The sequence below is a fragment of the Diorhabda sublineata genome, chromosome 3 (genome assembly GCF_026230105.1).
Source record: "Diorhabda sublineata isolate icDioSubl1.1 chromosome 3, icDioSubl1.1, whole genome shotgun sequence".
NCBI classification, from domain to species: Eukaryota; Metazoa; Arthropoda; class Insecta; order Coleoptera; family Chrysomelidae; genus Diorhabda; species Diorhabda sublineata.
In genome coordinates, this window is record NC_079476.1 from 15749335 (window position 1) to 15767428 (window position 18094).

Below are 18094 nucleotides of genomic sequence, written 5' to 3' on the forward strand. Positions count from 1 at the left end.
TTGATAACTTGTAACCAACAAACGTGATTTGAAATTTGTCACTCACTATGACATTATTTCATTTATAAATAATAAAAAATAACATTGATTCCAACATAAATATAGTACAAGTACGCAATTTCGATCTGTCCACATCGTCTAAAGGCTTGATGTATTTATGATGCTGCGCTGAACCAATTTCGCAACGAGATCCTCCAACCCGGCTTCTCTTTGGGCCTCAGTTTCAGTTGCGGTTTCAACTCCACGAAAAGCGCTTCGGGAAAACTGACATTATCATGAATTTTCGAATGCGACATAACTGAACAGCGATGTGCGGTGTAACGAACATCATGTAATACAAAGTATGTGCGCCATATGTGCGGCCTGTTTTTAAATGGGACAGTGTGCGACGCTGGTCAAAATGAATATATTCTTCTGGGTAGTTTTTGTTTTTGGATTTAATATTTTTGGTAAGCTTTTATTTTGATTTAAAATTGTGGTTATTCATCAACTTTGAAACAAACGATTTTTGTTGTGCCTCATATTTAATCGTATATTTGAATAGACTCAGGTTCCACTGTTCTCGATATAATCCATTTTTAGCAGAAATAACGAGATGAAGTAGTTCAATCCCGACGAATCCATTTAATACAGACAAGAGAATTTAACAACGTTGATTGATAATAAATTGATTTATCAATCGTGATATTTGTAGCTCCATTATTTCATAATATTGAAGGTCACGTCGGTCAAATCGAGTCAAATCAAGTCACTAGGTGTTAATTCTTGAAATGCATGGATCTGAAATTTTAGCTACAATATTGTTTAGTTCTGCTAGATAATTTTAGTTTTCTTTGTTTCCATTCTAACTTCAATACTCCGTAGAGAAATTTCAAAAGATAAAACAATATTATTTTGAAAAACAATTGACATGATTTTAACCTCAAGCGAGTGCTATGAAAAGATTCTTCTGAAGATGAGGATCAGTAATTGAGAGTCTGAACATAAGCAACAAAAAAATTTCGAACAAACAAGTCATTCCAAAATTTCTAGAATTTCTTGTTTTATTATGGGCCCTTGATTGAGATTGCAGAAATAGGAGAATTTCCCAAATTTATACAGACGAATCCACTTTTCATAATAATAATATCTAATATGGTAAATAAACTTTTACTCTTGTGATGATAAAAACAGGGTCTTTTTTCATACTATAATTGATGTAGCATAAATGTTTTGTATGGGATTACAAAGAATCGCGTAACTGGTTTACACTTTTAAATGGTTTTCAAAAGGGCGTTTTCGAATATCTTCGAGGTTATTCCTCTAAACAGGACTTGATGTGAAAATAATTCTGTGGTATTTCCTAATACTATCCCTCTTTTCTGAGTTATAGACATCCAAAGTTGCGAAATGAGAATTATATTTAAGTATATTTTCTGAATTATACATTCAAACATTATGAATTTTTAATGGATGATTACGCATGTCCATGTAGTGTGGTTGATGGAGTAAATGATTCTACACTACTATCTATAGGTCAGGGATGGCTCATGCCCAATTTGTACAATCTAAAGATAGCAAACATGAATTTTTCATTCGACTTTCCATCAAAAAGGTATTCTTTGTTTAATTCGATAAAATTCATGGTTTTGGATATATTTAGATTATCAGATCGTTATACATGCCAAGGAAACCGTTCGTAATAAAGAGATATTCTTAAAAAAATTATCATAAATGGTGAATATTTATTAATGTAATTACAGGAAATATTGGAACCTAATCAAACATTTCTAAATTAACTGCATACTGTGGAACCTTGTGTTAGTTACATAAGAAAAAAATTGAAAAGTGGGAGAATTTAGTCGATTAGCCTACAGCCCATCAAATAAAAACAAAAATAAAATATGATAAATGTTCGAGGTGCACACCTTGCACTTCTACACAGTTCCGGTGTCTACAGAGGATATTTATTTAAACTTGGAAGAGTATTCCAATATTCTCCCTTGAAGCGTCACAATATTTTAGAACTAATGAGGAAAAAAAACATTTCCACTACATACTATCTTAGATCATACTACTAGCGTAAGAAAAAACTTGAAAGAGATAATAATTATTTTTCATCTAGTAAGCTACTGTTAAATAAGCTACCACGTGATGTTCAATTAAAAGTTGCAAGAGAATTATCAATAATTACAATTTATGATAATTATTTAGCACTAAGAAATTATCTGATTGGGGAATTTCCAAATAGATGGTTAGAAAGAACGGATTCATGGAATTTAAATCTCAGATTTCCAGAAATGATAATTACGAGATAAAATTTTGGATTTCCAGGACTATAACTTTGTCCGTTGTTGTTTTTATATGGAACTAACAATATCGCAGTCTGACAAACTAGAAATAGAAGAACCGTTGGTAGCAAAGAAATACATGGAAGAGCAAGTTGCAGAACAGAAAAAAGAAACAATGAATCAAAGCAGAAAAAAGCTGAAACTAAATTGATTGTGACTTGGAGCTATTGGAGCTAAATGAAACCCAAATGTTTTTCCATGGAAACGACAAGCTCCTGTTAAAATTTTGGAAAAAAACTACGCAGTACGAATGATTCCAATTCTTTTTTACTAAACAATTTCTAGAAAATATTGTATACGAATCGAATTCATGTGCACAACAAACCGACATAAATAAAACTTTAGGTTTGAATACCAATAAAATAAAAAATTATGTCTATGTATTCTTATTTATTTGTCAATTGGGCGAATAATAGTGAGCACCTTCCACGTGAAAATCCTAATCATTATTTACTAACCTTTGTAAAAAATTTGAAAACATTCCTATCGAACCTCGATTATCCATCGATTAACAACTATGTTCGATCAACCTATATCTTTTCATAACACCACATAAATGGGGATTTGAATTGTTAGTTTTATGTGGCTTCAGAGGATTTGCTTATCGCTTTGAAGTGTAGACAGATCAAGACAATAATACAGATCAAAGAGTTGCGGCGAATGAGCCAGATTTGGGCGCAGCTACCAAGTTGTTGTATAATTGAAAATTGAAAAAATTGAAATTATAGACTTTACTTTGATCATTAATATACAACCTTGCTCTCATTCTCATTTTTGGGTCAGGATGGCGTCCTCAGTTTAGGTACCGCAAGGCGCAATAGAATTACGAATTACGAAGAAAAGGATAAGAAAAACGACAATCGGAGAAATTATTACGAACAAGATAGTATTTCTTTGGTAGCTATAATTACTTAAACTATTTTTATGTTTGTCGTTCAACCCACCTATCAAAAATTTGATCAGGAATAGTTTTTTATTGCCTTAGGTTTGAAGTTACTCCAAAGCGTAGTTGATAGTTTATTTAATGTAGAATACATCTCAAATAGACTTAACAGCCTCCCATGTGCCTCAAATTCTACACAGAAAGGTAACCTCAAGTTTTTCAGCGTTTGAATACTACACAGAGTTCAAGTGTATTACAGAAGCACGTTTTGTGATAAATAATGCTACGTATCTTCACTGTGATAAAAAAACTGAGCTTAACGGTTCTAACAAAGGGGAGTGACCAGCCCGGTGACCTGATATAAATATATGGGTCATAATGTTTAGGCAATCCGAGTACTCTATTCATATGCTTCATGAGTTAATAGGAACTATCATAAAGAAATTTTTATCTGAAAATTTGATCCAGGGTATATTTGATAAAGATAGAACCCTCATCTTTGTTTAATTCACATATTTGATAGAAATTAATTGTTCCAATTCTGGAAAAATGAGTAATGACTTTGTAACTTTGTGCTAGGCGCTTTGGCGATATTCATACTGACGCGCGTCAGTGTAATTATTAGTGTTGGTGTAGTGTTGGTGTGAACAGTATATCTATTTTTTTGACCATGATGAATCAAGTATCTGTGAACAACTCAAATAGCATTGGTATATCAATACGAGTTTCTTCACCAATAAAAAATTGCAATGTCAGGTTTGACATATTCGCATTAGTTTTGCCAAATCTCTAAACGTAAGTTAACAGCCCTTGTATTTCGAATACTCCTTCGCAAGACCCTTTCTTTTTCACATTCATAAAATTTGTTCATTATGTCTATTATTTTATAAATATAAAATTCTTCAATTAATGAAAAAAACCATTCGTAACATTCTAAATCAAAAACGTCCTATCGAATGACGTGAAAATAGTGAAAAGTAAGCTAAATCGTTAGCTGACTATTCGACATAAATAGGACCGTTGTATAGCTCTCGAGGGATTTCTGTAAATTTCGTTACAATCAAAAAAAGTGTCATTCTACTGGCAAAGCAAAAAAGATCTACAAAAAAGGCAGTTATATCTAACGATATGTTATAAAGCGGGCTTGAAACGTTCTAGCTATAAAAAAAGTTTTAAGCTGGGCGATTTGAAAAGACCTGATAAAAAAGGTAGCCGGCGATTATTTTAAATCCGTTTTCATCGGCAAAACTCGTGTTTTGATTTACATATCGAAATACGTAAGCTCTTTGAAAAATGTTTCGTAACAATTGTATAGACTGCGCCAAATAATTAGAAAACGCATTGATGGAATAGAAAATATGAATCATGTTTATTAGTGAGCTGATATCAGATTGCCCCTAATCGCTGGAATAAATTTCAATGATTTTTCTGGGAAAATTTATTCCAGTTTACACAGTTTACACGCAGACGAAAAGGAATATGATGGCAACGTTTATTTTTTGTTACTTTAAATGTAGTTAGTAATTATAAATTGTGTATTCTTACATTCCCAGCTCATAATTTTTTTATCTTTTTCTTCATAGAATTTACAATCTGTTAAATATAGGAGAACAATAAATAAATAGTATGACTTTACAAAATTTGACATTTAGGAAATATTTCTATTAGAATATCTCTTTTCTTAAGTTATATTCTTCTGTTTTGAGTACACAGATGAATACTCAATTGAACCTAGTCAAATGGTCTGTCGCTTTGAAACGTTTGGTTGGGATTTAATTTTATCTCTATATTTCTCATTACAGAGTTTCTATGTCGTAATTGAAAACGTCGTACGCGTTAACTAAAATTTGTATGATTTCTATGTTTGACTAGGAGTAGATTCCCAGAGCTGTATGTCCAAATGGGCTTTATAATGGTTTTATAAACTAGAATTTCCTACCAATTACCCAGTAAAACTCTTGAAGTCTAGATTCCAGTGGCTTTCTCTTATTGAATATGTGTGTTTTCCACATTAGTCTCTTATCCAGATGTACGTCTAGGTATTTTACGTTCTCTAGTTATGTAAACTGGCAGTTATTCAGTGTACCTAAAGGGAAATAGTCTCTTCTCAGTGTAAATATGATATGATAATTCAATTCGTTGATTTTTATTTTCGGATGTGGTGAGACTCTAGTATTTTTGTGTTTTCTGAGAAGGTAGAAACTGCAGTTTGACAAGTCCGAGGTGAACAACAGGTACAGTACCAGTTCCAAAAACCTTTTCTTTGGGTACACCGAACTCAATTTGTTGAATATTATTATATTCTGAGTAATACTTCACTGGAAAAATCTATTATTCTAGTAGGACTTCAATATTTCATGAAAATGATATGGTAGTATTTTATTTTTATTCTGTACAACATCTCATCATTAAACGGAAATATGTTTTATCAATTAATTTTATCAATTTTTTTTCTTTATTCCTATTAAAGTGTACAAGTCAATCAAATTATTTTTTATTATTTGAATAATTAAATGAAAAACTTGAGAATGTCATTTCATTCAGGAAAACTATATTTACTTGTTTATTATGGAAAAGAAAATTACAAAACAAACTAAACTTTATTTAAAAAGGAGGCCAGAGACGATGTATGAACTTGCCAGCCCGAGGGGCTTCTATTCTTGGTTCATGCAGCAAATCAGCGCAGACGATTGGAATGAATTCCATCCCATCTAGTATAATCATAACAAAACCTGTAGTGCCTTTTTATCACTTGTCAAACGTAAATCCATTATTCCCTATTTTTTGTCATGTTTTCTGTCTTTTTTTTTAAATATTTCTGTTATTTCTTGATTCCAAATATTCTTACTTCTACCACTTTTTCGTTTGTTATCTGATTATATTTCCCAGTGAACCTCATAACTTCAACTGATGTTTTATTTGTCATTATAACCATGTTTTCAAACTATTTCAACTTTTGCTTTTTATCGTGCCAGGTTTTGATTTATTACTTAACTATTTACTCAATGCTCCCTTCTTGATTTTGTCTTTACGTGTTATTTTCTTAACTCTTCCCAAATAACCGAGCTCCATTTCTTGTTTTGTGGTTTCTGTTTCAACTTCCATATATTAACCTTCCAATCCTCCTACATCCGTAGCCATATTTCTTATGCTAAATACCGTTTTGTTACTGCAATACTCGTACATTCACACCATATAAAAACATTTCATGTTCGTTGGTTTTTGACAATATCACTACATGTTTGACATCAAGCTTGAGCATAACTTAGACATATAAACTTAAGACATTTCTGGCAGAAATATTTGGTTTTAGTATCTGCCTTGCCTCTATTTGACATCCCAGCAGCTTTCTGTCTTCACTCTCACTGACGGTGTTACATGCATTTGGAAGGAAACTAGCACTTAATTGATCTTGGACTAGAGATATGTAAAGATTTTTGAGCAACAATCTTCTTGCAATATCATATATTTTGTTATTTGAAAAATAGATAATCTGAGAGTAAACATTAGTCATACTCATCATAGCATGAAGAATTACCATCCGCCATCTTTTTGTGTTTCTTGCTACATTGTAAGTTGCACACAATTTGTTTTGATTATCCACTCCAGATTATGTAAGATTCTGATAAATGATAATTTTGGGCTTGCATGTTCCATTCGTGGATCCATCAATTTCATCGTGTAAAATAGAATTCAAATGGAATCGGAATAATGATGAATATTCTGATTGAGCTCTTGAGTTCGTGAACTCTATCAGCAACTCTATTTTATATCTCCTAATGGTGCCAACGAATGTGATTTTATGATCCTCATACAACTTGTTCATTAAATCCATACTCTTAAACTAATTGTCGGATGTTAAATTTCGGCTATTGGATCCATCAATAGAAAAATTACGCTAGATGGATGGTTAGGTAGTTCATATTTGCAAAAATTAACTAGATAATAAGTGATAGTTATTTATGTAACTAGTCATGAAAAGAGCGATATTCAACAAGCGTAATATTTACCAAAAGGAGCGTCAACGATCTTTTCATAACGTGTTTACGTTCAACGTTTTATCTTATTCTACGCTTTTATAATAATTGATAGAATCTTCAACTATAGTGAAACCAACTGATGTTAGATGTATTGTTACTCTGGAAAAAGGTTTTGAAGTATTGTTATTATGGAAGCAAACAATTTCTGAAAAGAAGTCATAACAACTCAGAATTCGTTACTTGTAATGTCTTCAGGTACCAAATCAGACATTCCTTTGAAGTGAGAGAGCGAATGCTGCAGTTAGTAGTTTGATACCTGAAAAGTAAAGAAGTAGAAACGCCCTGGCCTACCAAAAATTTGAAAAATGTTGTGATTTGAAAAATATAAGGAACATCAACGAAAATGTTCTACTTGTACTTAAAAACATTAAAGGCGTCGACTTTGTCGATTACATATTTATTGTTGAGATCTGAACTCACCGTGCGCAAAAATGTCGATATCAAAAAGTACACTATGCTTTTGGCTTGGCTGAAGAGGCGGTCAGCAGGATCTCATGCAAAAAAATCGGAGATTTTGACGAAGGAGAATGTGGAAAGATTTTTAGGACGAAATATTTCTATTTGCAAATGAACAACTCAATTTTTGATATGTTTATAATTTATAATTGAATAAATCTGTTGTGTTGTTGACCTCAAAAAGTATAGAAATATTATTAGACCTCATGATGTGGAGCAGGACAAAGTTTTTGTGCGATATTATAATTAAAAATGTATATCATTATATATACCATTGGAAAATCACAAACATAGATTTTTCAGTAGATACCTGAGTCTACTTGATGCTAATGGATACACAGGACATTGTTTCTTCTGTCATCGTCTCTTCTGGTAGACTCAGAAGCGGATATTCTGAAAATAAAGCAGCAAAGGATTTTAGAAACATTCTGGGTCAAGCCCCTGGCATATATGTAGATATCATAGCATAGAAAATGGACTTACTCTGAATAATTGTCTCTAATAATTCAATATTCAAGTTGATTGCCAGTTCAAATAATAGGATGATTGTCAGTTTATAGAGTAATTCATAAATTATTCCTTGAAAGTTTCCTAATGTCATGGTGTGACTCAGAGTGTACACATTTGATAGATGAATTAATAAGAACATCAACGGATAATGATATATCTCTCATAAATATTCATATAAAACTAAGAAAATTGTGTATGGAACATTTGCCTGTCTTCAGCCCTGTCAGACCAGCGAAGCGCGGCTATCTGGTTTCAGTAACCTCAAATGGAAATATTAGTGAATAAAGTCTCTGGCTACAACTTCATGGAGAATTCTCCCCAGTATAACTGACCATTTCTGCCTCTTGCTTTATAGCATTTTCTTTTCGAAAAAGGCTGCATTTTCCATCCCAGTTTTAGCGCATTGTAAAGACAATAAGATCAGTCTCCTTGGATTTCACAACTTTTTGCAATAGATCTCCACCCATTTTATATTATGGAAAAAAATATAATTTTTTTTTGGAATGTTAATGTTGAGACAATTTTGAGAACGTTGTCTTCATAGTTATACGATGTTTGGCTATTAAATAACGAGACTGGTTACGATAAAGGGTTTTATCATAAAAATTATTCTAAATTCGAATACTCCCCTTTAATATACTCCCCTCCCCTCGCTACACACTTTTCCAGACGTTTTTTCCATTGATCGAAGAAGTGCTCGAAGTCTTTTTTGGTGATGGCTGTTTTTTGCTTTACCGCTTCAATTGAATCAAATCGGGTCCCTTTCAAAGCAGATACTTTTCTAACCTTTGACGCAAGAGCTTTTAGTTAATAGTCAGATTTGCACTCACAATTTGGTTGATTTTGGTCACTGTTTCCGGAGTTGAAACAGTCACCAGCGCTGGTCATCTTCATTGCTTTCTCGGACCTCACCAAAGAACTTACACCACTCCAAAACACGCGCACGAGATAGAGAATTGTCCCATAGGCTTCTTGCAACAAATTATAACACTCAGTCGGATTTTTTTTTAATTTAACAACAAATTTGAGATTCATACGTTGTTCATGTTTTTCGGCTCGAGAAAAAAACACGTTAGTTTCAAACCGCTACTGCACAAATACTATAATAGTGACGGAAACGTGTTTTGGGAAGTGCACAAACAAGATATCTAGGTACCCAACGCACTACTAGTTTTTTACCCCACCTGCCTATTTAGAAATGAAATATTCTGTCTATCTGTGTTGAATAGTTAAAGGCACTCACTACATTAAGAATTTTTAGATTTGATTTAAATGTAAGGAACTCAACTGGGTACTTGAAGCGCGTTACCTTTTGCGTACATGTATAACCAAAATTACGTCAGTTAACTACTATTTTACTAATGAACTTGATGGTGAAGATTTCTCACTCTCCGAATGTAGAAAATTTTTCTCGTATTCCTTCTTGTTCGATACCATAACATAACTTCTGAAAATAGGGGAAAAAAATATTTCTCACTTTTGTGGCGGAGTATGAGATACCCCAAGTACATTTAAAACAAGGTGACCTTCGTACACGGTTGAGGACAACTAGAGGACATCCGAAATTTGTTGGATTATGGCAAATCATTTCCACGCACAATTTAAGGGCTAAGAGTATTCATCAAATTCATCCTTAATTGAGTGGTCTCTTTCCAAAAAAAAATGGTATGATTCAGTTCATCTATCAAACATCAACTTTGTGATTTCCTTAAATCTCTCATTGAAAAGAGAAGTTTTTTTCTCATTCATAGTCACGGATTTAATAAATTACTTTAATGTACACTTGCATCCTTATAACGAATTTTACGAATGGTTGAGTTAACTAAATCGTAATCTGCAGATCGTTTATTATCCTCATAATTTGAAATAGCGAGAAAACTAGTTGCCATAAGTTAAACAAAACTATAATTTCACTTCATGTCACTTGAGGTATTTTAAACAAACTCTAAAGAGCCTTAAACTTAATGAAATTTCATATCTTAGCGAAATTAACAGTCTCAGTCACGTTACACGTATTACTTGTTTTCATAAGATTTAGATTCAGTTTGTGGCTTTCTATTAGCTATTTTAAAACTTTTAATCGTTTGGTTTTCACTCTGATAAGACAAGAATAGTGAAATATGAGCTCAGTATATGTGTATATCGGTAACAGTGATAACTCAGGTTTACACAATTTTTTTTTTAATTCAAAAATTAAATTTTGATATTGTAGGTAGGAAGAAGAATATATAACATGTGGTTAGGAAACCGGGTGAGGGATATTTTTCAAAATTTGTGATCTCAGTTTTCAATTGAGGATGAAAGTCAAGTTTCACGATAGGAAATGGAAAATAATTGTTCTCCTCATCCTTTGTTCAAGTATTTTCTCACAATAAATTCTCAACAGTATTGGTACTGAGTTGGAATTTTTGAAACCGTTGGTGATATTCAAATCGATCACACTGTTTATACTACCACTGTAACAACATATATAATCATAATCATAATAACACCGTCTCACGCGCGTTTCCATAACCAAGTAATCGTCTTCAGAGATTAAATGTGAACTAGAACCTCTTAATTCAACCTAATTATTTATATCAATGAAATACATCCATCGAAAAACGATTCTGGCGGGGAGCTCATTCTTCTACTACTGAAGTATGGAGTTGGCTGTGAGGAATGGACCTTTTGTCCCTATTTGGACTGTCCCCACAATTAACAATGTTAATGCCTTCAAATGCACCCAACTATTGATTAATTGATATCATTGTATACATATACATACAATAGCTAGTATACATTTTGATTTTTCCGATTTTTTTTTTCAAATAAATTGCCATTTATTCGGATCTTTTTGATTAATAGTCCCTGAAGGATGTTAAAGGATGTTACGTCAACCAAGAAAAGTTGTGTCGAATGTTTTGGGTTTTACCTTAATATAAAATCACTTTCTAACTTCATTTTTGGATATCATCCGTGTTCACAAAAATTTCGGGAACAATCGTAATTAAAGAATATATAAAACCTCGTATCGTCTTCCTTTCTGAAAGAACTGAAAACTCATCAAGTTTATTTTTTGAATGAAATATAAAAAATAAGAATACTGGAGGATTCTTGATATTGATGATTAGTTCATTTTGCCTCATTTTCGTTAAAGAACATTTGCTGGAACAATACGACCCGATCACCTAAAGAATGGAGATTTGAACAAAAAAAGAGGATGTACTCATGCCATTTGACACTATGAAGGAGTTGACGCATCCATAACTTCTCGAGTTGATTTTTTAGCAATGTGAATGGACTGTAGAAACAAATTTTCATGTGAGAAATCGACGCTCAAATAATCATTTTTTTTTTTTGGTTCCTTGCTCAAATTATCAAGATAGTGAAACTATATAAAAGAAGAAGACGAGCGAACAAAGAAAGAGAAAAAGAATGAAGCGTAGATGAAGGAAAAGGAATTGAGAGAGAGGTAGAGAGAAGCAGAGGATGAAATGATGCAATGAGAATATGATTTTGATTGAGATGTGTGAGCTATGAGATTTTTATATTGTATATATTTTCTACCATAAATGTGAATACCGTAAATAATAATGTAATTCTACATATATGGAATGTTCTGACTTTCTAAAACATAATTGTTTTTGGGATAAGTAAGAACTTGAAGCTATTGTCACTTGTGCAAAGTTTCGGATTAATTTTTTATAGAAATGTTGCTACTCAGCTTTTGAAAATTGGCATGTCAAATCTGACATTGCCTCAATAAAGTTTGACGTTTTTAATGGCGAATTTCCCCAATACATAGGAATGCTACTTGAGTTATTCACAGTAACTCGAAACCCGCTTTTGGTGCTTTTCGAGCAACTGGGTTTTGCTGGTTTTCCAAATTCAATCGTGACCGTACTTCGCGTTCAAACATGTTTTGGAAGAACTTCGGAGATATTGGCAAGAAATTAGTTTTGGGAACTTTAGCGACATTTTCAAGATCCTTCTTGTTATCTGTTTTCCAGAATATCTTTGAATTTCAAAGTACTAGTCAGGATCCCTTGATGCTACAAAAACAAAAAAAAACTCGTTTGTACAACTTGTAGAAAATGAACTGTTTTTCATATTTACTCCAACAAATACTATGAAAATGCCATATATTGAGAGATATTGAAAAAAATTAATTTCAGGAAATTAAGCGACATTTTCCAAATATTTCTCGCTTTTTGTCTCCCAAAATATTTTTGAATTTCAAAGTATTAGTTAGGATCTATTGATGTTACAAAAAAATCGTTATTGCAGCGTGTAGAAAACGAACTGTTTTTTTTTTCAACAAAAACCGCGTAAGAAATTAATTTCGGGAACTTCAGGAACCTTTACAACATCCTCCTCGCTATCTGTTTTCCAGAATATCATTGAATTTCAATGTACTAGTCAAGATCTATTGATGCTACAAGATCCTTCTGGCTATCTATCTTCCAGAATATCTTAGAATTTCAAGGTACTAGGCAGGATCTATTGTTGCTACAAAAAAATCGTTAGTGCAGCGTGTAAAAAATGAACTGTTTTTTTATTCCAACTAAAGCTTGTACATGCCATATATTCAGAAGTATATGCAAGAAATTAATTTCGGGAGCTTCAGGTACATTTTCACATTTTCAAGATTTTTATGGCTACCTGTCTTCCATAATATTTTTGAATTTCAATACTAGTCAGGATTGATGCTACAAAAAATCGATGGTGCGACTTGTAGAAAATGAACTGTTTCAATTTTTATTGCAACAAGAATTATGTACATGCCATATATCTGGAGATATTCGCAAAAAATTAATTTCGGGAACTTCAGGGACATTTTCAAGATCCTCCTCGCTATCTGTTTTCCAAAATATCTCATATTTCAAAATACCAATGAGGATCTATTGATGCTACAATTAAAATAGTTGGTGGAACTTATAGAGAATGTCTTTGAATTTCAAGATACTATTCAGGATCTATTGATGCTACAAAAAAATCGATGGAGCAACTTGTAGGAAATAATTGTTTCAGTCTTTATTCCAACAAGAATTATGAACATGCCATATATTCGGAGATATTTACAAAAAATTAATTTCTGGAACTTCAGGGACGTTTTCAACATCCTAATCGCTATCTGTCTTCCAGAATATCTTTGAATCTACTAATTAAAATTCAAATGTACACTCTATGGGTTTTGCTCGACTTGATACATTTTTCGACCTATATTTACTGGATTATAAAAAGTACAAACTCGCTACAGATACAAAATATTTTGATGAATTAACCTGTAATTTCTGTTACAGTTATTCACTCGCAATAAATTGATTAGTTATGTCACTAATGTAATGGTTATTGCATAGTAATCTAGTATTTTGAAAATAATTCAACCATACTTTATGTTATTGTCGTTCGTGAATAAATATGAAATTAAAATGACATCCAAATTTTATTAAAATAAATTATTGTCAAATTCTAGATATTATTGTAATATATTGTATAAAACAAAATTGATGACTATAGAATACAGAAATATTGAAACTGAATAATTAAATTTTCCTGCAACAGTCGTGAAAATGTGATTAAATTTTAATCTTCCTGGAATTATTAAAATATTTGAAAATTATGAGGAATGATATATTTTATATGAAACCGGTAATAATTGATTTCGTTAATTTCATTGTTCATGAAACTGCAATATTCAGTTACTGGGTGATCAACAATGAATCGAAAATAATGATGTGATTGAAATTGTTTCATCAGTTTTATACTGGATGTTTGACAAAAAGGACTACGTGTCTAGGATTGATAAGAAATTGAAAAATAATTGTGTTAGAAAAAAATATGTATTCAAGATGAAAGGCGTCCAAGAAAAAAATACACATTTCTCACGATTTTGTGGAAACTATTGGCAACATTGTAATGCAGTTTTATAGATACGAATATATTTCGGATACATCTCATGAATCAGTTTTGATACGTAACTTTCATAGAGGGTGCTAGTTGTACGGTTGATACCTAGAAAAAGTGAACTTGAACATTAAAATGTGTTCAAATATTGGATACAACGACATATTATCAACCTTTGGTGAGTTCTTTGGAAACTCTTGTGCATCAGTTATGCAGAAAAGTATCTTGGAAGAAACTTAAATAACAATTAATTTGGAGCCATTGAGCGAATTATTGAGAAACTGAGAATGGGAGATAAAAAAAAATTAGTAGGCCAAGAACAACAGGAATCATCAATAAGGAGAATTTTAATTTGAATTCAGTAGACCAGTAGCCTAAAATTATAGCAAAACAAAAAAATACCTCATAATTAGGTATTTTGAGAATACTTAATGAACAGTAACTACATTATCATTACAGACAAGTCCAAGAGAACTTATTAGACAATCTACCTGTTTGGAATTCTGTCAAAGTTTACAAGAATCCAATGTTTTTGGTCAATGCCACCTTTAACGCAAAAAGTGTGTTCAGCTTCCAATCTACAAGCTAAGAGGTTATAACAATCTCAACACTCATTTCAAGGTTATGACTGAGTAGAAGCTCTAGGTTACAAATTAGAGGTTATCACATGCTGTTTGGAATTTTCAAAGGAGATATGTACCAGAATTTGTGAAAAAAAAATAGTTATTTGAGATATTAGAAGATTTAACAAGCAGACATATCTATTTTTTATGCAAGGTGGAGCTCCACCGTACTTTGAAATCGGTTGATCAACCATTTTTCGAATCTATGGATATGTAGAAGTACAGAATCTCCGATCCATTGGCCTCAGTCATGCGAATTTAATGCTTCGGACTACATCATTTTATATTTCCTAGTCTCTATTCAAACTTACTTTCTGTGATTTTTAGTTCCATCAATAACTTCATCATCACTCTATAAACCACATATTTCTATAATGGTACACGGTATCAAATCTTACCTGGAGTAGTATGTAATTAAATGACGTTCACTTGAACTGCATTGAACATATCAAAATCCTTTTTATCAGAGATCCAAAATTATTGTGGCCTTTCTAGAACTTGATTTATTCTATTATCCAATAACCTTTTAATCACCTTAGAATGATGATCATACGTGTGTGGCAAGAAGATGAAGGAACATTGGTCAGCAATTAGAATGTATACGATAGCCGTAAAATGAATGATTAAATTTCAGGCTTTCCTGGAAATCCTAATCATGCTAGAAAATGCAAGTGCCTCATTTCCATCACCAAATAGTATAACTTAACCTAAAAGCTAATTTTGCTCAACTTAACAGTGACATGCTCCATATCAACTGGAATCAATTATTGGTTGAAAACAACGTTGACAGGGCTTGCGAAAATTTTTACAGTGAAATTCAATTTAGTCTCTGTCAGCGTTCTTAAAACAGTAAACAAATCTTCATAGTTCAACTTTGACATAATACATAACCTATGATTTAATCTTCTGTTTCAAAGATGAGTATCAATAATAATTTTTTTTAATAGTAGCGTTTCCGATAAAAGGTCTGTTACATTCAAAGATTTTGGTGTTACGTTTGGTCGTGAACTGAATTTTGTTAAGTATATCGATATCATCCTTGGTAGAGCCTTTAGAAACCTAGGTTTTGTACTGAGACACTCTAGACAGATTACCGAAATTAAAACCGTAACTTCACTTTTTACTGCATTCTTTCTTACAAAACTAGAATATGTCTCTCTTATATGGGGCCAAAAATACCAAACTCGAGCAACAAAATAGATAATATTTACAGGAAGCATGTCAAGTATACGAACAGGGTGATTGATTTATGTGATAAAGTTCAGTGTCTCTTTTGTCCTTCCAGATAGCAACTTTAAATTTTTAACGATCATAGTCATTATATTTTGAAATTATTCACAATTTTATCCAGAATGCTGTGACATATCAAAATTACATCTCTTGTCACCTTATATTACGAGGCAGGTCCAAGAACAACAAAGAAAACACAAAAATTTTGGTAAAAATATGTTAATTTTCCAACGTAATCGCATAATACTCGCCGTTGATAATTTTTTCCATTCCATTGGCAATGAAAATTATTCCACGCTTATTAAACCGACGCCATTACATTGCCTGCAACAAAGCCAAACACTCGATGGAAACATCTTCACGACGTTTATTTTTATTGTGAGTAGACGCGGCGCCCATCTTGTTGACAGCTTTAATGTTTTCGATGCTTACAAATTCACTGAAAACTTTCACAGAGGTTGGCTGCCAAGGAAATATTGAACAACGTGGCGTTTTCAAACTCGAAAAATATGTTGTATAGATTGTGTATTCTCTAATACAGTGGTATTTTACAAGAAGCTACTGTCTTCTCTAGGTCAGACCAGGCAATGCTTACCTTTCTGGTCACTGTACTATACCATTTTTTCCGATTCATTTTCCAGGACATAGTTAACTCAGTTCACCATTAATTAACTCATTAGCGTGAAGCAAAAGCACCATCATGCAAAAACCACATCCTTTGACGTGTGCGACGTGGGACTTCTTCCAATAATGCTTGGTTTACAAAAAATCTGAATACATCTCATCATGCTCTTCGAAATATATGGTCTTACCACATAATCTCGAAAAATACCTCTCACACATTCAACAATCATCCAGTTTAGCCGTGTCTCACTATATGATGTGGATTAGTTGATGAATATTATTGAAAGTTTTGTCTGTTAACCCAACCATTTTTATCAAACGTGTATTCAAAGTCTTTTATCAAAATAACTTCAATTAATTCCTGCTGCAAGTGAATTGGGCGAGGATAGATTTAGGTTTTCTTACAGATTATTTGCATACCGTAGTAGCTTAGTTCTTGTTCTCTAAAAATACTCAAACACTCCTTACACTTGTGTGTGGGTTTTCACCAGCTACCAGCAAATCAATAACTTCGTTATCCTCTCTGACAGCAGTTTTTAATTGTTTATTCTTTTCATTATTAACTGAACCCATGTGATTGAACAGTTTCATTAATCTTTCCAAACTTGTTGAGTAGTTAACTTCTTCGTATATATGTTTTTTCCAATTTCCATTCCAGCGGGGTGTGCAAATTATTAGACACCTAAATAAATAATGACTTGTGGAAGTCGATAACCAAATTTATTTATTTGTGGTGGTGTCCATCTGAGACAAAACAGTCTCGAGACTCGAGTCGCAGATGTATAGGGGGCTAAGAGCAGTGTCGGAGTCAAGTACGGACAGGTCTCAGAGAGCGCCCCATGTAGAAGCCCCAGACTGGAACGAAGGGTTTTAGCTTGAGTCAACGCTGAAAAACCCGGCCTTGGCAAACCAAAAATGGCCCAAGCCTGGTTGAAGTGTGGGTAAATTACCCCCGGCCATTCTATAGTCGGCCCAGCCTGACTGAACTCGATGTAACCTTACCTAGATCATCCTTTATTCAGCCAAGCTTGGCAAAACTGTAAATAACTATTTAAAGTTTTGTGCTAATATCTTATTCATAATTAATATTATTTTGTGCAAAAAAATAGAAAAACATAGAATAATAAAAAATAGTATCACTTCTTTATATTTTCTATTACTTAACTAGTATGTTATGTACATTAATAAGTAGAGTGCATTAATAGAAATTTATCATAGACCTCTATTTTTATTAATAATATATTAAAAATGAGTGATGAAAGAGAGTGGACGGACGATGAAATCATGGAGTTGATCCATCTTTATGAGGAACATGAATCTATATAATGTATGAAAATCGTGATAAAACAATGACAAAGTTGGACGAAATCGCCAAAAAAATCCAAAATTGTGACGGGAAATACTAATCCAGCAGTTCCTCTTTTTCACTCCCTGTTTTTGGTCAATTTCGCATGCCACAATAAAATCAAACGTCTGGCGTAAAGCAATTCATAATAAACACATATCACT

The 18094-nt window shown here is 32.5% G+C and overlaps 1 protein-coding gene across 1 annotated transcript in view; it reads left to right on the forward strand.

Moving 5' to 3' along the window:
- The first annotated feature begins 198 nt into the window (after window positions 1-198).
- Window positions 199-18094, forward strand: part of LOC130441447 (uncharacterized) — a 189432-nt gene continuing 171536 nt past the window's right edge. Inside the window, exon 1 of the mRNA XM_056775140.1 lies at window positions 199-449. Within this exon, the coding sequence (XP_056631118.1) occupies window positions 374-449 (76 nt within the window). The 5' untranslated portion in view covers window positions 199-373. The remainder of the gene's footprint in view (window positions 450-18094) is intronic.